Here is a 22,796-nt window from a genome sequence, read left to right on the forward strand (position 1 = left end):
TTTAAAAGAGAATTCTCTATATATTCTCGTTAAATTCTATTTATATACAGAATTAAAATTTTTCATAGAATTTTTCGATAAATTTTCATAATTTAAGGCCCCTATGACAGTATATAGACATATCGCATACGACTTAAAACTGTAAATATGTTTTTATTCAAAGCCAGACAGATGAATATGCAGATTATTAAACAGTTACATTTTATAACGGTTTTATTTTTAAAACAATTAAAATCTATAACTTCCTCATTCCACTTATTTTCTAAACTTTATACACCAGAAAAACATACATAATTCCGACAAATGTCTGGGTAATTTGCAGTTAATAGAACAGTTAAAATAATTATGTTAATTATTTTCTACTTTAAAAATGTCTATATAAGAAACTATAATATAAACTTAGGACAGTCATATATAGTAATCGTCAATATCAATAACCAAATAATTAAAAAAAAGAATTAATAAAAACTTAAATAAAATAATGCTAACAGAAATAGTATTTTATGAAGTTTTTCATGGTCTTTATTTAAATGGTATTATAGCAATTTATCCCTTTATTATGCTTTTATCTAAAGGTTCGTGAATGAGTTCAAAATCTCTTTTTATAGAAAATTTTCGATAAATTCTCTTTTAATAGAGAATTTGTAAGAACAAAGTCTGTTTTTTTTTTGGAGAATTATTGATTAATAATCTTTAATAGAGGATTTTTGTGGAAATTATCTTTTTATAAAGAATTTTCATGGAAATTCTCCTATTATAGAGAATCTTCCTTAAGATTTTCATTTTATAGAGAAGATTCTTCTTATAGAGAATATTCGTGAACAAACAATTATTAAATAGAATTGTGATAAATACTCTTTTAATAGAAAATAAATATTCTTTTATAGAGAATTTTCGTGAAAATTCTCATTTTATAAAGAATTTTCGTGAAGATTCAAACTTTATAGAGAATTGTCCATAAATTGTCTTGGATTTTGAGATGATATAAAAAATTGTATAAATAATGGCCTCTACGCGCTATTTTATAGTGTCTCAAATATTTCAAGAAACGGGTTTTTTCAAACCTTATGACTCGATTATTAGTAATAGACTTCGAACTACAGTATATACATCGGAATATTAATCAATTTTTTCAATAGTGTCTTAACTTAAAAAAACAAAGTTTGTTCAAAAAAAAAAAAAAAATACGAATCCGGATGTGATTAAATACGTTACGATGTCCCGTCAACCTTGTTCTAAGGACAAAATCTGTTGAAACTTATTGATCTAGTAAATATTATAAACTAGTAAGTAATAATAATCAGTCCCTTTAATAATTCAATGATTTTTTATAAAAAAAAAAACTAATTATTATGTAAACTTTATAATTCGTTATATAACTGACTTGAATCCCCCTAAGGGGTCTTGTTAAGAGCAACATAAAGAACACCTAGAATGCTCTCTTCAGAAAGCTCGAATTTTGAGTTCGACCTGTATTTAAGTAAATGAGTATTCTGAGGTAACTAATACTGTTATAATATACATATATTATTTTCTTAACACATTTACAAAGTCGAGAATATGTCGTTTTACATTTTTCTTTACAAATCTAATTGCTATAAGTTACTAAGTTTGCAAATTAATAAAAAAAAATACTTATAAATACAAATAAATAGATTAGCAACTGTTTCAGTCATAAGCTGTATTCTTAAAGCGTCATTTCAAAGAAAAAATTTTTACAAATTGAACAGAATGTTTAAGAAAATGTTATATTTTGAAATCTATTATAGTATACAATTAATTGGACTTATTTTACTTTATCCAATTCTAATTTTAATAACTGTTGTCAATAAAATCATAAAAATTATAAAAACCAATGGTTTCGGTTCCAGAAATATTCGAGGACAAGTAGCAGTGGTAAATATGGTTTAAATAAACGAAATTGTGTTGTTTGTGCAAAAATTTGGCACCAACCGATACCATCAGAAGAGTATATTTAAATATAACTTAATCGTTTTAGGTTACTGGCGGCGCACGAGGCTTAGGGCGTGACATTGCCAAAGAATTGGCTGCCAGAGGGTGTCATATTGCAATTGTTGATATAAAAGAAAACCTGGCGTTGGAAACGGCGCAGTACTTAACAGAAACATTTGATATTAAAAGCAAAGCGTACAAGGTATTTTTTTTAATTGAAAAAAAAAAGAACAGAACTAGAACAGAATTAGAACAGAACTAGAACAGAACTAGAACAGAACTAGAACAGAACTAGAACAGAACTAAAACAGAACTAGAACAGAACTAGAACAGAACTAGAACGGAACTAGAACAGAATTAGAACAGACCTAGAACAGAACAGAACTAGAACAGACCTAGAACAGAACAGAACTAGAACAGAACTAGAACAGAACTAGAACAGAACTAGAACTAGAATAGAACTAGAACAGAACTAGAACAGAACTAGAACTGAACTGGAACAGAACTAGAGCAGAACTAGAACAGAACTAGAACAGAACTAGAACAGAACTAGAACAGAATTAGAACAGAACTAGAACAGAATTAGAACAGAACTAGAACAGAACCAGAACAGAACTAGAACAGAACTAGAACTGAACTGGAACAGAACTAGAACAGAACTAGAACAGAACTAGAACAGAACTAGAACAGAACTAGAACAGAACTAGAACTGAACTAGAACAGAACTAGAACAGAACTAGAACAGAACTAGAACAGATCTAGAACAGAACTAGAACAGAAACTAGAACAGAACTAGAACAGAACTAGAACAGAAATAGAACAGAACAAGAACAGAACAATAACAGAACAAGAACATGACAAGAACAGAACAAGAACAGAAAAAGAACAGAACAAGAACAGAACAAGAACAGAACAAGAACTGAACTAGAACTGAACTAGAACTGAATTAGAACTGAACTAGAACTGAATTAGAACTGAACTAGAACTAAACTAGAACTGAACTACAACTGAACTACAACTGAACTACAACTGAACTAGAACTAAACTAGAACTAAACTAGAACTGAACTAGAACTGAACTAGAACTGAACTAGAACTGAACTAAACTGAACTAAAACTGAACTAGAACTTAACTAGAACTGAACTAGAACTAGAACTGAACTAGAACTGAACTAGAACTGAACTAGAACTGAACTAGAACTGAACTAGAACTGAACTAGAACTGAACTAGAACTGAACTAGAACTGAACTAGAACTGAACTAGAACTGAACTAGAACTGAACTAGAACTGAACTAGAACTGAACTAGAACTGAACTAGAACTGAACTAGAACTGAACTAGAACTGAACTAGAACTGAACTAGAACTGAACTAGAACTGAACTAGAACTGAACTAGAACTGAACTAGAACTGAACTAGAACTGAACTAGAAACTGAACTAGAACTGAACTAGAACTGAACTAGAACTGAACTAGAACTGAACTAGAACTGAACTAGAACTGAACTAGAACTGAACTAGAACTGAACTAGAACTGAACTAGAACTGAACTAGAAACTGAACTAGAACTGAACTAGAACTAACCAGATCTGAAACTAGAACTAACTAGAACTGAACTAGAACTGAAACTAGAACTGAACTAGAACTGAACTAGAACTGAACTAGAACTGAACTAGAACTGAACTAGAACTGACTAACTGAACTAGAAACTGAACTAGAACTGAACTAGAACTGAACTAGAACTGGACTAGAACTGAACTAGAACTGAACTAGAACTGAACTAGAACTGAACTAGAACTGAACTAGAACTGAACTAGAACTGAACTAGAACTGAACTAGAACTGAACTAGAACTGAACTGGACTGAACTAGAACTGATATAGAATTGATCTAGAACTGAACTATATACAAAATATCGAAAACAATAAAAATCTTTTAAAATCTCTGTACGTTTTTAGGTGGAGCGTAAGTGATTATGGACAACTAGAGCTTCTAAGAGTCTCAATAACTGCGGATCTTGGTACTACCAACTATTATAATTAATAACGCTGCAGTTTTGGTGGGTTCATCATTGACAAATCTTTCCCCTCATGAAGTGAAACAAATGATTGAAGTTAATTTTACTGCCGTATATTACGTAAGAACTTTTAATTTATTATCCAATTAAAAATTATTATAAAACCAATTTTCTTTTATACATCTAGATTCTGCAAATATTTTTGCCCAAATTAAAAGAACTAAATCAAGGCTATATTGTTAATATTTGTTCCTTATCCGCCCTCATAACTTCGCCACTTTTTAATGTTTATGGAGCCACCAAAGCAGCTATACGTTCCTTGAGCCAAGCTCTGCGTACGGAACTCATATTGGATCGTAAAAATATAACGGTTACAACTGTAATGCCCACATTTTTATCAACTAATAAAACTGTAGAAACAATTCATAATTTGACTGGGTTACGACATGTATTGCCTACAATGGAGGGTGAAGTTTGTTCCAAGTATGCGATCAACGGTATGTTGAATGGTAGTCGGGAAATTACAGTGCCTTGTGTAATGCTCTACATGTATAAACTGTTGGAGTAAGTTGTGCCGGAGACAGAGAAGTGCATATTTTTATATATCTAAACATTTTAAATCTGTTTCAGGATTTTACCGGTTCATGTCAAGGAGTGTTTTCAGCATTTTTTGCGGCTAAGAAATATAAAACTATACTAAACCTGTACAAAAATCGCAAAGGTTTTAAATAAAAGAGATTAAAATGTGTCAGCATATTAATAATAAGATTTTGATTAAATATGTTTAGCAAGAAGAACTAGGGCAGAACTAGAACTGAACTAGAACTGAACTAGAACTGAACTAGAACTGAACTAGAACTGAACTAGAACTGAACTAGAACTGAACTAGAACTGAAGTAGAACTGAACTAGAACTGAAATAGAACTGAACTAGAACTACTCCTAGAACTGAACTAGAACTGAACTAGAACTGAACTAGAACTGAACTAGAACTGAACTAGAACTGAACTAGAACTGAACTAGAACTGAACTAGACTGAACTAGAACTGAACTAGAACTGAACTAGAACTGAACTAGAACTGAACTAGAACTGAACTAACTGAACTAGAACTGAACTTAGAACTGAACTAGAAACTGAACTAGAACTGAACTAGAACTGAACTAGAACTGAACTAGAACTGAACTAGAACTGAACTAGAACTGAACTAGAACTGAACTAGAACTGAACTAGAACTGAATAGAACTGAACTAGAAACTGAACTAGAACTGAACTAGAACTGAACTAGAACTGAACTAGAACTGAACTAGAACTGAACTAGAACTGAACTAGAACTGAACTAGAACTGAACTAGAACTGAACTAGAACTGAACTAGAACTGAACTAGAACTGAACTAGAACTGAACTAGAACTGAACTAGAACTGAACTAGAACTGAACTAGAACTGAACTAGAACTGAACTAGAACTGAACTAGAACTGAACTAGAACTGAACTAGAACTGAACTAGAACTGAACTAGAACTGACTAGAACTAACTAGAACTGAACTAGAATGAACTAGAACTGAACTAGAACTGAACTAGAACTGAACTAGAACTGAACTGAACTAGAACTGAACTAGAACTGAACTAGAACTGAACTAGAACTGAACTAGAACTGAACTAGAACTGAACTAGAACTGAACTAGAACTGAACTAGAACTGAACTAGAACTGAACTAGAACTGAACTAGAACTGAACTAGAACTGAACTAGAACTGAACTAGAACTGAACTAGAACTGAACTAGAACTGAACTAGAACTGAACTAGAACTGAACTAGAACTGAACTAGAACTGAACTAGAACTGAACTAGAACTGAACTAGAACTGAACTAGAACTGAACTAGAACTGAACTAGAACTGAACTAGAACTGAACTAGAAGAACTGAACTGAACTAGAACTGAACTAGAACTGAACTAGAACTGAACTAGAACTGAACTAGAACTGAACTAGAACTGAACTAGAACTGAACTAAACTGAACTAGAACTGAATTAGAACTGAACTAGAACTGAACTAGAACTGAACTAGAACTGAACTAGAACTGAACTAGAACTGAACTAGAACTGAACTAGAACTGAACTAGAACTGAAACTAGACCTGAACTAGAATTGAACTAGAACTGAACTAGAACTGAACTAGAACTGAACTAGAACTGAACTAGAACTGAACTAGAACTGAACTAGAACTGAACTAGAACTGAACTAGAACTGAACTAGAACTGAACAAGAACTGAACTAGAACTGAACTAGAAACTGAACTAGAACTGAACTAGAACTGAACTAGAATTGAACTAGAACTGAACTAGAACTGAACTAGAACTGAACTAGAACTGAACTAGAACTGAACTAGAACTGAACTAGAACTGAACTAGAACTGAACTAGAACTGAACTAGAACTGAACTAGAACTGAACTAGAATTGAACTAGAACTGAACTAGAACTGAACTAGAACTGAACTAGAACTGAACTAGAACTGAACTAGAACTGAACTAGAACTGAACAAGAACTGAACTAGAACTGAACTAGAACTGAACTAGAACTGAACTAAACTAGAACTGAACTGGAACTAAACTAGAACGGAATTGGAACTGAAATAGAACTAAACTAGAACGGAATTGGAACTGAACTGGAACTAAACTAGAATTGAACTAAGACTGAAGTGGAACTGAACTAGAACTAATTTAGAACTCAAATAAATAGTATTTTATTTTAAAGCTTTTAAAGGAAAATTTGCATTGATTTTGATCAAGAATATTAAAACATTTGGCAACAACTTGTTTACGATTTTTGGATTTAATTACAGTTCATAGACCTTTTTCAATATTCTAATTTTATTATCAAACTTTTTTTGTACTAACATTTCTACAAAACCAGATTCCTCAAAAAACTAAACTAGAACTGAACTAGAACTAAACTAGAACTGAACTAGAACTGAACTAGAACTGAACTAGAACTGAACTAGAACTGAACTAGAACTGAACTAGAACTGAACTAGAACTGAACTAGAACTGAACTAGAACTGAACTAGAACTGGACTAGAACTGAACTAGAACTGAACTAGAACTAGAACTGAACTAGAACTGAACTAGAACTGAACTAGAACTGAACTAGAACTGAACTAGAACTGAACTAGAACTGAACTAGAACTGAACTAGAACTGAACTAGAACTGAACTGGACTGAACTAGAACTGATATAGAATTGATCTAGAACTTAACTAGAACTGAACTATATACAAAATATCGAAAACAATAAAATCTTTTAAATCTCTGTACGTTTTTAGGTGGACGTAAGTGATTATGGACAACTAGAGCTTCTAAGAGTCTCAATAACTGCGGATCTTGGTACTCCAACTATTATAATTAATAACGCTGCAGTTTTGGTGGGTTCATCATTGACAAATCTTTCCCCTCATGAAGTGAAACAAATGATTGAAGTTAATTTTACTGCCGTATATTACGTAAGAACTTTTAATTTATTATCCAATTAAAAATTATTATAAAACCAATTTTCTTTTATACATCTAGATTCTGCAAATATTTTTGCCCAAATTAAAAGAACTAAATCAAGGCTATATTGTTAATATTTGTTCCTTATCCGCCCTCATAACTTCGCCACTTTTTAATGTTTATGGAGCCACCAAAGCAGCTATACGTTCCTTGAGCCAAGCTCTGCGTACGGAACTCATATTGGATCGTAAAAATATAACGGTTACAACTGTAATGCCCACATTTTTATCAACTAATAAAACTGTAGAAACAATTCATAATTTGACTGGGTTACGACATGTATTGCCTACAATGGAGGGTGAAGTTTGTTCCAAGTATGCGATCAACGGTATGTTGAATGGTAGTCGGGAAATTACAGTGCCTTGTGTAATGCTCTACATGTATAAACTGTTGGAGTAAGTTGTGCCGGAGACAGAGAAGTTGCATATTTTTATATATCTAACATTTTAAATCTGTTTCAGGATTTTACCGGTTCATGTCAAGGAGTTGTTTTCAGCATTTTTTGCGGCTAAGAAATATAAAACTATACTAAACTGTACAAAAATCGCAAAGGTTTTAAATAAAAGAGATTAAAATGTGTCAGCATATTAATAATAAGATTTTGATTAAATATGTTTAGCAAGAAGAAACTAGGGCAGAACTAGAACTGAACTAGAACTGAACTAGAACTGAACTAGAACTGAACTAGAACTGAACTAGAACTGAACTAACTGAAGTAGAACTGAACGTAGAACTGAACTAGAACTGAACTAGAATACTAGAACTGAACTAGAACTGAACTAGAACTAGAACTGAACTAGACTGAACTAGAACTGAACTAGAACTGAACTAGAACTGCAACTAGAACTGAACTAGAACTGAACTAGAACTGAACTAGAACTGAACTAGAACTGAACTAGAACTGAACTAGAACTGAACTAGAACTGAACTAGAACTGAACTAGAACTGAACTAGAACTGAACTAGAACTGAACTAGAACTGAACTAGAACTGAACTAGAACTGAACTAGAACTGAACTAGAACTGACTAGAACTGAACTAAGAACTGAACTAGAACTGACTAGAACTGAACTAGAACTGAACTAGAACTGAACTAGAACTGAACTAGAACTGAACTAGAACTGACTAGAACTGACTACTGAACTGAACGGAAAACTGAAACTAGAACTGAACTAGAACTGAACTAGAACTGAACTAGAACTGAACTAGAACTGAACTAGAACTGAACTAGAACTGAACTAGAACTGAACTAGAACTGAACTAGAACTGAACTAGAAATGAACTAGAACTGAACTAGAACTGAACTAGAATGAACTAGAACTGAACTAGAACTGAACTAGAAACTGAACTAGAACTGAAACTAAACTGAACTAGAACTGAACTAGACTGACTAGAACTGACTAGAACTGAACTAGAACTGAACTAGACTGAACTAGAACTGAACTAGAACTGAACTAGAACTGAACTAGAACTGAACTAACTGAACTAGAACTGAACTAGAACTGAACTAGAACTGAACTAGAACTGAACTAGAACTGAACTAGAACTGAACTAGAACTGAACTAGAACTGAACTAGAACTGAACTAGAACTGAACTAGAACTGAACTAGAACTGAACTAGAACTGAACTAGACTGACTAGAACTGAACTGAACTAGAACTGAACTAGAACTGAACTAGAACTGAACTAGAACTGAACTGGAACTGAACTAGAACTGAACTAGAACTGAACTAGAACTGAACTAGAACTGAACTAGAACTGAACTAGAACTGAACTAGAACTGAACTAGAACTGAACTAGAACTGAATTAGAACTGAACTAGAACTGAACTAGAACTGAACTAGAACTGAACTAGAACTGAACTAGAACTGAACTAGAACTGAACTAGAACTGAACTAGAACTGAACTAGAACTGAACTAGACCTGAACTAGAATTGAACTAGAACTGAACTAGAACTGAACTAGAACTGAACTAGAACTGAACTAGAACTGAACTAGAACTGAACTAGAACTGAACTAGAACTGAACTAGAACTGAACAAGAACTGAACTAGAACTGAACTAGAACTGAACTAGAACTGAACTAGAACTGAACTAGAATTGAACTAGAACTGAACTAGAACTGAACTAGAACTGAACTAGAACTGAACTAGAACTGAACTAGAACTGAACTAGAACTGAACTAGAACTGAACTAGAACTTGAACTAGAATGAACTAGAACTGAACTAGAACTGAACTAGAACTGAACTAGAACTGAACTAGAACTGAACTAGAACTGAACAAGAACTGAACTAGAACTGAACTAGAACTGAACTAGAACTGAACTAAACTAGAACTGAACTGGAACTAAACTAGAACGGAATTGGAACTGAAATAGAACTAAACTAGAACGGAATTGGAACTGAACTGGAACTAAACTAGAATTGAACTAAGACTGAAGTGGAACTGAACTAGAACTAATTTAGAACTCAAATAAATAGTATTTTATTTTAAAGCTTTTAAAGGAAAATTTGCATTGATTTTGATCAAGAATATTAAAACATTTGGCAACAACTTGTTTACGATTTTTGGATTTAATTACAGTTCATAGACCTTTTTTCAATATTCTAATTTTATTATCAAACTTTTTTTGTACTAACATTTCTACAAAACCAGATTCCTCAAAAAACTCCGGTTTGCAAAATATCTACGATTAAATAAAATTATTATTATTTTGTTTAAATAAGTAAATAATTTCTAAAAGCTGGCTTAGTAGTCTACAAAAACTCGTCCAGGTTCCACAATACAATAGCGAAACAAAATAATGTTTACAGAAATAATTTATTTTGAATTATTCCATAGTATTTATTTTATTGGAATTATTTTACTTTATCCCATTCTAATTTTAATTGCAATTGCCAATAAAATTATAAGAGCATTAAGAAAAATTTTCGCACTACAAATTATTAATGGACAAGTAGCGGTGGTAAATTTAAATTTGCATGAGAGAATAGTAGTGGATATTTAAAACGCAGTATATATTTCAGACCTTAGTGCCAAATTATTATAAGTGATATTTGGTAAAAAATAACAATTATTTGTTTTCAAAATAGAAGTTCATACTAGCGGAATACACTGTATTCCATATACTTATTTTAATTTGGGACTAAAGGTTTCACATTATGTTATAGTTTGTGATATACAACATATTATAAAATCTACCATATATTTTCTTTTCGATTTTCATATCTATTTAGATAACTGGCTCTGGTCGTGGTCCTGGACGTGAAATTGCCAAAGAATTGGCAGCTAGAGGATGCCACATTGCCGTTGTTGACATACAGGTACAATTGTCATTGGAAACTGCACAATACTTAAGCGATATATTTAAAGTTAAAGCAAAAGCATACAAGGTAAACAAACAACTCAAAAATAAAATTATATAAAAAGAAAATTTATTCAGAATTATTGCAAATTGGCTATCAAAAGAACATTTATCTAGTTTGGTTCTAGCTGAGTTCTAGTTCAGTTCAGTTCAGTTCTAGTTCAGTTCTAGTTCAGTTCTAGTTCAGTTCTAGTTCAGTTCTAGTTCAGTTCTAGTTCAGTTCTAGTTCAGTTCTAGTTCAGTTCTAGTTCTAGTTCAGTTCTAGTTCAGTTCTAGTTCAGTTCTAGTTCAGTCTAGTTCAGTTCTAGTTCAGTTCTAGTTCAGTTCTAGTTCAGTTCTAGTTCAGTTCTAGTTCAGTTCTAGTTCAGTTCTAGTTCAGTTCTAGTTCAGTTCTAGTTCAGTTCTAGTTCAGTTCTAGTTCAGTTCTAGTTCAGTTCTAGTTCAGTTCTAGTTCTAGTTCAGTTCTAGTTCAGTTCTAGTTCAGTTCTAGTTCAGTTCTAGTTCAGTTCTAGTTCAGTTCTAGTTCAGTTCTAGTTCAGTTCTAGTTCAGTTCTAGTTCAGTTCTAGTTCAGTTCTAGTTCAGTTCTAGTTCAGTTCTAGTTCAGTTCTAGTTCAGTTCTAGTTCAGTTCTAGTTCAGTTCTAGTTCAGTTCTAGTTCAGTTTCTAGTTCAGTTCTAGTTCAGTTCTAGTTCAGTTCTAGTTCAGTTCTAGTTCAGTTTTAGTTCAGTTTTAGTTCAGTTCTAGTCCAGTTCTAGTTCAGTTCTAGTTCAGTTAAGTTCTAGTTCAGTTCTAGTTCAGTTAAGTTCTAGTTCAGTTGTAGTTCAGTTCTAGTTCAGTTCTAGTTCAGTTCTAGTTCAGTTCTAGTTCAGTTCTAGTTCAGTTCTTGTTCAGTTCTAGTTCAGTTCTAGTTCAGTTCTAGTTCAGTTCTAGTTCAGTTCTAGTTCAGTTCTAGTTCAGTTCTAGTTCAGTTCTAGTTCAGTTCTAGTTCAGTTCTAGTTCAGTTCTATTTCAGTTCTAGTTCACTTTTAATTCAGTTCTAGTTCAGTTCTAGTTCAGTTCTAGTTCAGTTCTAGTTCAGTACTAGTTCAGTTCTAGTTCAGTTCTAGTTCAGTTCTAGTTCAGTTCTAGTTCAGTTCTAGTTCAGTTCTAGTTCAGTTCTAGTTCAGTTCTAGTTCAGTTCTAGTTCAGTTCTAGTTCAGTTCTAGTTCAGTTCTAGTTCAGTTCTAGTTCAGTTCTAGTTCAGTTCTAGTTCAGTTCTAGTTCAGTTCTAGTTCAGTTCTAGTTCAGTTCTAGTTCAGTTCTAGTTCAGTTCTAGTTCAGTTCTAGTTCAGTCTAGTTCAGTTCTAGTTCAGTTCTAGTTCAGTTCTAGTTCAGTTCTAGTTCAGTTCTAGTTCAGTTCTAGTTCAGTTCTAGTTCAGTTCTAGTTCAGTTCTAGTTCAGTTCTAGTTCAGTTCTAGTTCAGTTCTAGTTCAGTTCTAGTTCAGTTCTAGTTCAGTTCTAGTTCAGTTTCTAGTTCAGTTCTAGTTCAGTTCAGTTCAGTTCTAGTTCAGTTCTAGTTCAGTTCTAGTTCAGTTCTAGTTCAGTTCTAGTTCAGTTCTAGTTCAGTTCTAGTTCAGTTCTAGTTCAGTTCTAGTTCAGTTCTAGTTCAGTTCTAGTTCAGTTCTAGTTCAGTTCTAGTTCAGTTCTAGTTCAGTTCTAGTTCAGTTCTGGTTCAGTTTTAGTTCAGTTCTAGTATATATAGAGAATCTGAAATAATTTCCAAAATTTCAGATTGACATCCGTGATTACGAACACTAGAACATCTTAAAGATGCTGTAACCGTGGATCTGGGCATACCCACTATTCTAATTAATAATGCTGGCCTTATATTAAGTTCATCCTTAAAGAATCCTCCTCCTCATGAAGTTAAGCAGATGATTGATGTCAATTTTACCTCACTGTGCTATGTAAGTTCCCCCATACCTTATATTCGAAAAACAAAGAAGATTTTTTAACTATGTACTTCTTCCCAGATTCTACAAATTTTTTTACCCAAAAGGAAAGAACTAAATCAGGGTTACATTGTTAATATCTGCTCCGTATCAGCCCTATTTACTTTACCAATTATAGATGTTTATACTGCCACTAAAGCAGCGATACGTTCCCTGACATCGGCTCTACGAGTTGAGTGTTTATTGGAGAGATAAAATATAAAGGTGACAACAGTGATGCCAACGTTTTTATCCACAAATAAACGTACTGAAACAGCAGCTAAATTGGTTGGTATGCAACATCTTTTCCCCTTAATGGAAGGTGATATTGTGGCAAAATATGTAATTGATGGTATGTTGAGTGGTAGTCGGGAAATAACGGTACCCTGTATACTGCTCTGTATATATCAAATGTTTGAGTAAGTTGGGATGAAGAAATTAATTGTTTTTCATATTGTAATTGATCAATTTATTATAGAATATTACCAATATTCATCAAGGAACTGGTTACGGCATATTTTCTTGATCGAAAGTATAAGACAATTATAAATTCATCCGAAATGGCGAAGGTTTTGAAGAAAAATGATTTGAATGATCAATTAATTTAAACATAATGTAACAGATTTATTTAAGAGTATATTATATATTAATGTTTAATTTTACACTTGATTTAATTATTCTACAAATATTTCTATCGATAACTCTTTTTACCCCTTGTCTGCAGAAAAGTAAACAATCTATAAGCAATCATCATGATCTGTAAGAAAAATACATATAGAAGTACAGTTTGTTCGAAAAATTATAGTCATTTGATTCATACTCACCCCCCGAAAATGTACCATATCTATACTAAACATTTTATAACCACTTAATGTAAACGAATTGTTGGCAAACATTAGCAGCATTATGTAAAATTTACGATATTCCAAAGAACCTTCGTACCAATTTTGTTGAGCTAGAGCTACTGGTAAGCGGGCACTCTAAAATGGGTGCTTCATGAGAATAATATTGTATGAGAGTGATATGTTCGACTGCGCCGATTAATATATAGCCACCACCAAAATATATATTTTTAAACGAATTCACCTATAGTGTTATTTATAAATACATAGGACATATCCTTTAGGACCTATGACAGTCATTTGAGTGTACTGATTGATATGAACTATTTTCAAAACCAAACATTGCAGACTAACGGAGAATATAGGAGAAAACGTTAATACTCTAGAGTCTAGACTTATCTCCATAACCGTAAACTATTGTCATGCTCAAGTGTTAGAAAAAGCCCCTTCATACTTTAAGTTACAACTGGATCCAGTCGCTATCCTCCAGATAGGAGTCAATAAATAAATTTTGTCTTTTAAATAATTTTGGTGGTAGGTATTAAAAATGTTTTTTGGAGTTACAATTCTTTACCGCTTCAGCCACTCGAGTGCCCTGATAACAATTATCAAATGTAAACGCCACTTGCACGAAACAGGGGAATATGAATAGTACAATGGCAATAATGTCATCACTATTGGCCATCAAATAGACGTGAAAACATATTGAAGCCGCACTTACTATATCCGTTAAAAATAGGGATATATTAAAAGTTTTACGCAATTTTTCACCTATTCTAAAAATGAAAAGAACTTTTATATATAGCCGAGACTATAGTCTTGTCTATGGTCGAGACTATAGTATTGTCTATAGTCGAGACTATAGTCATGTCTGTAGTCGACACTATAGTCTTCTCCATAGTCGAGACTATAGTGTTGTCTATAGTCCTGTCTATAGTCGAGTCTATAGTCTTGTATAGTCGAGACTACATAGACTTAGACTTGTCTATATTCAAGACTATAGACTTGTCTATAATCAAGGCTATAGTGTTGTCTATGGTAGACTGTAGTCTTGTCTATATTCGAGATTATAGTCGTGTCTATATTCGATACTGTGGTCTTGTAAATATTTGAGACTTTAGTCTTGTCTATAGTTGAGACTGTAGCCTTGTCTATAGTCGAGACTGTAATCTTGTCTATAGTTGAGTCTATGTCTTGTCTACAGTCGAAACTGTAGTTTTGTCCATAGTCGAGACTAGACAGTCTTTACTATAGTGTTGTCTACAGTCGAGATTATAGTCTTGTCTACAGTCTCGTTTATAATCGACACTATAGTGTTGTCTATAGTCAAGTCTATAGTCTTGTCTATAGTCAAGAATATGATCCTATCTATAGGCGAGACTAGAGTCTTGTCTATAGGCGAGACTAGAGTCTTGTCTATAGGCGAGACTAGAGTCTTGTCTATAGGCGAGACTAGAGTCTTGTCTATAGGCGAGACTAGAGTCTTGTCTATAGGCGAGACTAGGGTCTTGTCTATAGGCGAGACTAGAGTCTTGTCTATAGGCGAGACTAGGGTCTTGTCTATAGGCGAGACTAGAGTCTTGTCTATAGGCGAGACTAGAGTCTTGTCTATAGGCGAGACTAGGGTCTTGTCTATAGGCGAGACTAGAGTCTTGTCTATAGGCGAGACTAGGGTCTTGTCTATAGGCGAGACTAGAGTCTTGTCTATAGGCGAGACTAGAGTCTTGTCTATAGGCGAGACTAGGGTCTTGTCTATAGGCGAGACTAGAGTCTTGTCTATAGGCGAGACTAGGGTCTTGTCTATAGGCGAGACTAGAGTCTTGTCTATAGGCGAGACTAGAGTCTTGTCTATAGGCGAGACTAGAGTCTTGTCTATAGGTGAGACTAGAGTCTTGTCTATAGGCGAGACTAGAGTCTTGTCTATAGGCGAGACTAGAGTCTTGTCTATAGGCGAGACTAGAGTCTTGTCTATAGGCGAGACTAGAGTCTTGTCTATATGCGAGACTAGAGTCTTGTCTATAGGCGAGACTAGAGTCTTGTCTATAGGCGAGACTAGAGTCTTGTCTATAGGCGAGACTAGAGTCTTGTCTATAGGCGAGACTAGAGTCTTGTCTATAGGCGAGACTAGAGTCTTGTGTATAGGCGAGACTAGAGTCTTGTCTATAGGCGAGACTACGGTCTTGTCTATAGGCGAGACTACGGTCTTGTCTATAGGCGAGACTAGAGTCTTGTCTATAGGCGAGACTAGAGTCTTGTGTATAGGCGAGACTACGGTCTTGTCTATAGGCGAGACTACGGTCTTGTCTATAGGCGAGACTACGGTCTTGTCTATAGGCGAGACTAGAGTCTTGTCTATAGGCGAGACTAGAGTCTTGTCTATAGGCGAGACTAGAGTCTTGTCTATAGGCGAGACTAGAGTCTTGTCTATAGGCGAGACTAGAGTCTTGTCTATAGGCGACACTAGAGTCTTGTCTATAGGCGAGACTAGAGTCTTGTGTATAGGCGAGACTAGAGTCTTGTGTATAGGCGAGAATAGAGTCTTGTCTATAGCCGAGACTAGAGTCTTGTCTATAGGCGAGACTAGTGTTGTCTATAGTCCTGTCTACTATAGCTTTCTCTATAGTCGAGACTATAGTCTTGTCTATAGTCCTGTCCATAGTCCTGTCCGTAGTCCTGTCTATAGTCGAGACTATAGTTCTGTCTAGTGTATGTATTTTAGTCTTGTCTATAGTCTAGACTACAGTCTTGTTTATAGTCAATACTATGGACTTATCTATCTTCGAGCCTATAGTCTAGTGTATAGTATAAACTACAGACATGTCTATAATATAGTTTTTAGTCTCGTCTATAGTCTAGATTATATTCTTGTCTATGGTATCGATTATAGTCTTGTTTATAGTTTAGACTATAGTCTTGTCTATAGTTTAGACTCCAGACTACAGTGTTGTCTATAGCCGAGACTATAGACATGTCTATAGTATATAGTCAATGCAATATAGTCGTGTCTATAATTATAAACTTACTCAAGAATATGCTGATGATAAATTATAATTTCTTTTAAACTTCTATAAAACTCCTTCGACTTTTTACCCTCCAAAGTTCTCTTGACATCCAATTTCTCGACTTGAGCGTTAATAAAATCAAAATGCATAACAAATTGAGCCACCGACACGGTATAAATATGATCCCAAGTAAACATACAATTTATACCGAAAATCGTTATCAAAGTCTCATAGATATACATAAACGGATAGGCGCGATTACTTTGCTTTAGTTGATATGGGAACCAAGAAGCATGTTGATGATATTCATCTAATAATGGTAAACCACTAGAGCGATCATAGTATATCAAATATTTCAGCAAAGGTAGACCAATAAATGCGGTTAAACCAACTATAGCATAAATATGCAACATACGATGTCTTATTTCTAAATAGCGAACGAACGACATAATATTCATACGTTTCTGTAAATCACGATTACGAGGAAATATTTTATCTAAACAATTGGTTAAATCTAAAATACTGTGATATTTTGTCAATACCGAAAGGCCACGCACTAAACACAAGAATTCAATACTGAAGACAGCACCGATTTGTTTTGCTTCACTTAAACGATTAGAACTTATTTCGATAATGATTTTCATTATATTGCAGATACAGTCAATAATCATAAGACTAATGGCCATATAGAGAAATTGGATGTTTTTAAAACGAAATGGTTGTTTAACATTTTCCCGTCGAAAATCCAAATAGATAACTCTTGTATATTTTTGTGATATTTGTAATTTTATGAGAAATTCATCTAGAGTAAATAGGCGAGTTGGTTCAACCATAATATTCTCGATTTTTTTTTTTTTTTTTTTGTCTTAAACTTTATGGGTTCAAAGTTGTGTTGAATCTAACTGTTAGGATTTTAAATGCAACACAATTTATAAAATGAAAACAGAATTTATTGTCACGACTAATTACAAGTAAAAGAGGATAAGGAAAATAATTGGTACTTTCTTTCGTCTATAAATTATATTTATTCTTAAAAGGACTATTAAGGCCAAATCCATGTATTTAAAAATTTTTAATTAAGACATTTTAATCAAATAAATACTTAAAAGAACTAATTCTTATTTAAAGTATATCAAATATAGATCGTAGATCCATAGAACATATACCTGTTTTCGTGTATTATATCTGTCGAAATACGATAGGGCCTTGATACTAAAGCTAAGGGGTTAAAGTTTTTTCACAGATATTGTATGAAATGGGCATTTTCAAAGTTTCACTATATATCTTTTTGATTCTTCAATGATATATGAACTATTTTTAAATTATCTTTCTTAAAATGATTTAATTTATTCGAAGTTCTGTTAAACACTCAAGACATGTAATATATGTTCATATACTGAAGGGGTTTTATACACAATTAATTGATTTCAATTAATTATTTAATTATTTGCACTTCCAAGTCATTACCGTAATGGTATGAAAATAATATTTAAAAATACTAGTATATAATTAAAAACAATGGAAATTTTAAGTTCCACGACCTTTTACTATAAGAAAAGTTTTACTAGAAAATGTTATTTTATTGTAAAAATAAATTAGTTAAAATATGTTAAATAAACTATAATATGAACAGCTATTTCGTAAGCGATTATAAAATAATATTATGAAATTGTTAACCTAGAATAAATTTAATATTGAAAAGTAGATATTTCCTATATGAGCGGTTTTATGGATTGACCTTAACAGTTATGGAACGATTCTTATAAAATTCGGAAGAAATGTTTTGGTTTAAATTGTTTATGTCAAATTTCATCACTCTAATTATAAACTTTTTCAAAGGGGAACTTATATGAAGGCTAGGATCAAATGAGGGTCGGTTATTGGAACCAAACCACTGCAAAAATATATATCGTTTTGGATCATATCTCGTTTTCAACAGACAGACGGGTAGACATAGTTATATCGTCTTCGAATCTTATACGAAGCAGAACCTTTTATTGATCTCAGATCGATATTTCGATGTGTTCTAGACCTCGTCTAAATTAGCAGATTGCTTTACATTCGTATTCTTAATCGAGCTATAGTGCTCCCAAATCGTTATTGAATTCGTGCAGTTCTACTGACGATTCTACATTCTTATTCTTAGTAGAGCGCTAGAGTAAAGGAATGCTTTTCAACGTCGAGCAGTTCAGACAACAGTTTCCTAAGTAAATTCTTTAATTAAAGAAGTCATTTCACAAAAGGAACTACAAAATTTCAAAATTTTTCCATAACTGTACTCTGCAGCTCAACAGTTAGTTAGTTAGTTAGTTAGTTAGTTAGTTAGTTAGTTAGTTAGTTAGTTAGTTAGTTAGTTAGTTAGTTAGTTAGTTAGTTAGTTAGTTAGTTAGTTAGTTAGTTAGTAGTTAGTAGTTAGTTAGTTAGTTAGTTAGTTAGTTAGTTAGTTAGTTAGTTAGTTAGTTAGTTAGTTAGTTAGTTAGTTAGTTAGTTAGTAGTTAGTTAGTTAGTTAGTTAGTTAGTTAGTTAGTTAGTTAGTTAGTTAGTAGTTAGTTAGTTAGTTAGTAGTTAGTTAGTAGTTAGTTAGTTAGTTAGTTAGTTAGTTAGTTAGTTAGTTAGTTAGTTAGTTAGTAGTTAGTTAGTTAGTTAGTTAGTTAGTTAGTTAGTAGTTAGTTAGTTAGTTAGTTAGTTAGTTAGTTAGTTAGTTAGTTAGTAGTTAGTTAGTTAGTTAGTTAGTTAGTTAGTAGTTAGTTAGTTAGTTAGTTAGTTAGTTAGTTAGTTAGTTAGTTAGTTAGTTAGTTAGTTAGTTAGTTAGTTAGTTAGTTAGTTAGTAGTTAGTTAGTTAGTTAGTTAGTTAGTTAGTTAGTTAGTTAGTTAGTTAGTTAGTAGTTAGTTAGTTAGTTAGTTAGTTAGTTAGTTAGTTAGTTAGTTAGTTAGTTAGTTAGTTAGTTAGTTAGTAGTTAGTTAGTTAGTTAGTTAGTTAGTTAGTTAGTTAGTTAGTAGTTAGTTAGTTAGTTAGTTAGTTAGTTAGTTAGTTAGTTAGTTAGTTAGTTAGTTAGTTAGTTAGTTAGTTAGTAGTTAGTTAGTTAGTTAGTTAGTTAGTTAGTTAGTTAGTTAGTTAGTTAGTTAGTTAGTTAGTTAGTTAGTTAGTTAGTTAGTTAGTTAGTTAGTTAGTTAGTTAGTTAGTAGTTAGTTAGTTAGTTAGTTAGTTAGTTAGTTAGTTAGTTAGTTAGTTAGTTAGTTAGTTGTTAGTTAGTTAGTAGTTAGTTAGTTAGTTAGTAGTAGTTAGTTAGTTAGTTAGTTAGTTAGTTAGTTAGTTAGTTAGTTAGTTAGTTAGTTAGTTAGTTAGTTAGTTAGTAGTTAGTTAGTTAGTTAGTTAGTTAGTTAGTTAGTAGTTAGTTAGTTAGTAGTTAGTTAGTTAGTAGTTAGTTAGTAGTTAGTTAGTAGTTAGTAGTTAGTAGTTAGTTAGTTAGTTAGTTAGTTAGTTAGTTAGTTAGTTAGTTAGTTAGTTAGTTAGTTAGTTAGTATAGTTAGTTAGTTAGTTAGTTAGTTAGTTAGTTAGTTAGTTAGTTAGTTAGTTAGTTAGTTAGTTAGTTAGTTAGTAGTTAGTAGTTAGTAGTTAGTTAGTAGTTCGTTAGTTAGTTAGTTAGTTAGTTAGTAGTTAGTTGTTAGTTAGTTAGTTAGTTAGTTAGTTAGTTAGTTAGTTAGTTAGTAGTGAGTTAGTTAGTTAGGTTAGTTAGTTAGTTAGTTAGTTAGTTAGTTAGTTAGTTAGTATTAGTTAGTTAGTTAGTTAGTTAGTTAGTTAGTTCTAGTTAGTTAGTTAGTTAGTTTCGTTAGTTAGTTAGTAGTTAGTTAGTTAGTTAGTAGTAGTTAGTTAGTTAGTTAGTTCGTTAGTAGTTAGTTAGTTAGTTAGTTAGGTTAGTAGTTAGTTAGTTAGTTAGTTAGTAGTTAGTTAGTTAGTAGTTAGTAGTTAGTTAGTTAGTTAGTAGTTAGTTAGTTAGTTAGTTAGTTTAGTTAGTTAGTTAGTTAGTTAGTTAGTTAGTTAGTAGTTAGTTAGTTAGTCTTAGTTAATTAGACCGATCGTAGCAGTACATAGCACCACATCTTGACAATTTGTCTTCAAATTAACAGTCTCCAGTTTGAACGTAAGGTTATAAGATAAGAACTGATGACACAGTTTTTAAATTAACCCTTTCCGGCCCGATATGTACAGTTGGAAGAGGTTGTGATGCTCCTACTTATGCAAACATCAGTTCAATCAAGTCTAAATTAAATATTACAGAGTTCAAAAAAACTAATTCTGAATACCTTTTACGTCTGCCCAAAGTTCCCTTGCTTTATATTCCACTTATATATATAGTTGGGGGCCAAAAATACTCGAAAGCCGAAAGTATATGTATAAATGTTGCCTAAAGAAAGAGAAAAAGTCCATGTTGTTGCTGAACGAAAAGTAGGTGTATTATTAAATATGGCGGCTTTAGTTTGTTCTTACCACATCAACATGTTCTTGGGTTGGTTGTTGCCACATTCTTTCTTTTTCTTTTTATCCATATTTTCCAAACATAACATAAAAAATAACTTCTTTACCTTCGTTTTTTTATAAATATTTTCAGTTTTTTTTCACTATTTTTTCCAGTATTTTTTTTTTTTTTTTTTTTAATTTTTGCATTTTATTGGTGTTCGTTTTTATGGCAACATGCACACATTGCAAACGCATTTATGTTGTATGCTATTATTTTTTCTTTTTGTTTTGAATTTTTTTACTTTTCAAGCGAATAGTTTATAGTTATTCTGTGAATTCTTTTTTTTGATTTAAATGAAAATAAGTTATGGAATTTCAATACGAGTTTTAAGTCAATTAGTGACAGGATTTCATGTTAAAAGTTGTTTAAATTAAAAAATATATTTTAATAAGTTGCCTTTAGAGATTTATTTCTATGAATAATTTGCAATTTGAACTTCGTTATTCTCTCGTAAGGATCAGTTAAAAATAGGCCATTGGTCCTTAGGATCATATACCTAGTGAACAGTAAGATATGATCGCACATGATTAACATTACTTTCTTATTTGTTTTAAACATTAACAAACATTTATAAAGAAATTAATAAAAGCAACATTTTTATTCTACTTTACCCCGAGAATATCCAATGTTAAATGTACCGGAAATCGTCTGACAAACATCTCAAGACACGCCCAGTTTTAATGAAATCCAAAAAATCTTAGCATCACAATAATAACAACAATTGAATATTTATACAAATATTAAAAAAAAATCCAAAAAAAAAAAACAATAAAAAGTAGAATATATACAAAATGCTAAAGGTGCCAGATGATGATGATGATGACGACGAATACCTTCTCTTCGTACAAGAAAATCTTAAGAATTCAAGAAAACAAACGATATCAAAGGATCAAAAGGATATACAAAGGGTCCCAACTAAACAATACAACCTTTTCCGCTCCGTTCATGCAACAGCAGCAAGTACACTCACGCGTATTGTACGAATTTCTATGGCAAAGTGGTGGTGCTGGTGCTGCAATCTTAATTTTTTTTTTTCGCATAATAAAAAAAACACAAGTACTTCTTGGCCAACTACTTATTCAAATGTGTGGAAAAAATCTACTATGCAGTAACCTACCAACGACGATTGTTCTTTGACGATTGTGTAATTATACACTTTGGGTGTGAGCTTGTTGAATTCAATTGTTTTGTTGTGATTTTTTTATATTCATCGTTCTTTCGTTTTAGTTCCGTTCCATTTTTAGGATTTTATTTTAACAATTGTTTATTTTTTTTGTAGCATACCCTACATTATGTAATATAGTATAGTCTATAGTCTAGTCTATAGTCTAGTCTATAGTCTAGTCTATAGTATAGTCTATAGTATAGTCTATAGTCTAGTCTAGTATATAGTCTAGTCTAGTATATAGTCTAGTCTATAGTCTAGTCTAGTATATAGTCTAGTATATAGTCTTAGTCTATAGTCTAGTCTATAGTCTAGTCTATAGTCTAGTCTATAGTCTAGTCTATAGTCTAGTCTATAGTCTGTCTTAGTCTATCTAGTCTAGTCTATAGTCTAGTCTATTGTCTAGTCTATAGTCTAGTCTATAGT

The 22,796-nt window shown here is 32.3% G+C and overlaps 2 protein-coding genes across 2 annotated transcripts; one reads left to right on the plus strand and one right to left on the minus strand.

Annotated features, from left to right (window-relative positions):
* Nucleotides 1–1,684: 1,684 nt before the first annotated feature.
* LOC119609567 (uncharacterized oxidoreductase SERP2049-like) lies at nt 1,685–8,099 on the plus strand. Its single transcript, XM_037964411.1, has 5 exons — nt 1,685–1,896; nt 2,000–2,155; nt 7,283–7,459; nt 7,527–7,903; nt 7,970–8,099. The coding sequence occupies exons 1-5, from the start codon at nt 1,732–1,734 to the stop codon at nt 8,079–8,081; spliced, it is 987 nt and encodes a 328-aa protein (XP_037820339.1). The 5' UTR covers nt 1,685–1,731; the 3' UTR covers nt 8,082–8,099.
* A 5,433-nt stretch (nt 8,100–13,532) lies between these two features.
* On the minus strand, nt 13,533–17,518 carry LOC119609565 (odorant receptor 88a-like). The gene is made up of 4 exons (XM_037964409.1): nt 16,707–17,518; nt 14,258–14,459; nt 13,666–13,821; nt 13,533–13,598 (listed from the first exon to the last, which is right to left on the minus strand). Exons 1-4 carry the CDS (start codon nt 17,516–17,518, stop codon nt 13,533–13,535), a joined length of 1,236 nt encoding a protein of 411 aa, XP_037820337.1.
* Between the last annotated feature and the right edge of the window lie 5,278 nt (nt 17,519–22,796).

Source organism: Lucilia sericata, unplaced genomic scaffold (genome assembly GCF_015586225.1).
Source record: "Lucilia sericata isolate MDLA Ls3-8-SP2 unplaced genomic scaffold, ASM1558622v1 Contig001006F_arrow, whole genome shotgun sequence".
Taxonomy (NCBI): domain Eukaryota; kingdom Metazoa; phylum Arthropoda; class Insecta; order Diptera; family Calliphoridae; genus Lucilia; species Lucilia sericata.

Excerpts from the sequence above, each read along its gene's own strand:
- LOC119609565 (XM_037964409.1), bottom strand. The coding sequence starts at position 17,518 with ATGGTTGAACCAACTCGCCTATTTACTCTAGATGAATTTCTCATAAAA. Across the intron at positions 13,822-14,257 it reads GCACTCGAGTGGCTGAAGCG|AGTGCCCGCTTACCAGTAGC; the intron begins GTAAAGAATTGT and ends CACCCATTTTAG. Across the intron at positions 13,599-13,665 it reads ATATGGTACATTTTCGGGGG|ATCATGATGATTGCTTATAG; the intron begins GTGAGTATGAAT and ends TTTTTCTTACAG.
- LOC119609567 (XM_037964411.1), top strand. The coding sequence starts at position 1,732 with ATGTTTAAGAAAATGTTATATTTTGAAATCTATTATAGTATACAATTA. Across the intron at positions 2,156-7,282 it reads TTAAAAGCAAAGCGTACAAG|GTGGACGTAAGTGATTATGG; the intron begins GTATTTTTTTTA and ends GTACGTTTTTAG. Across the intron at positions 7,460-7,526 it reads ATTTTACTGCCGTATATTAC|ATTCTGCAAATATTTTTGCC; the intron begins GTAAGAACTTTT and ends TTATACATCTAG.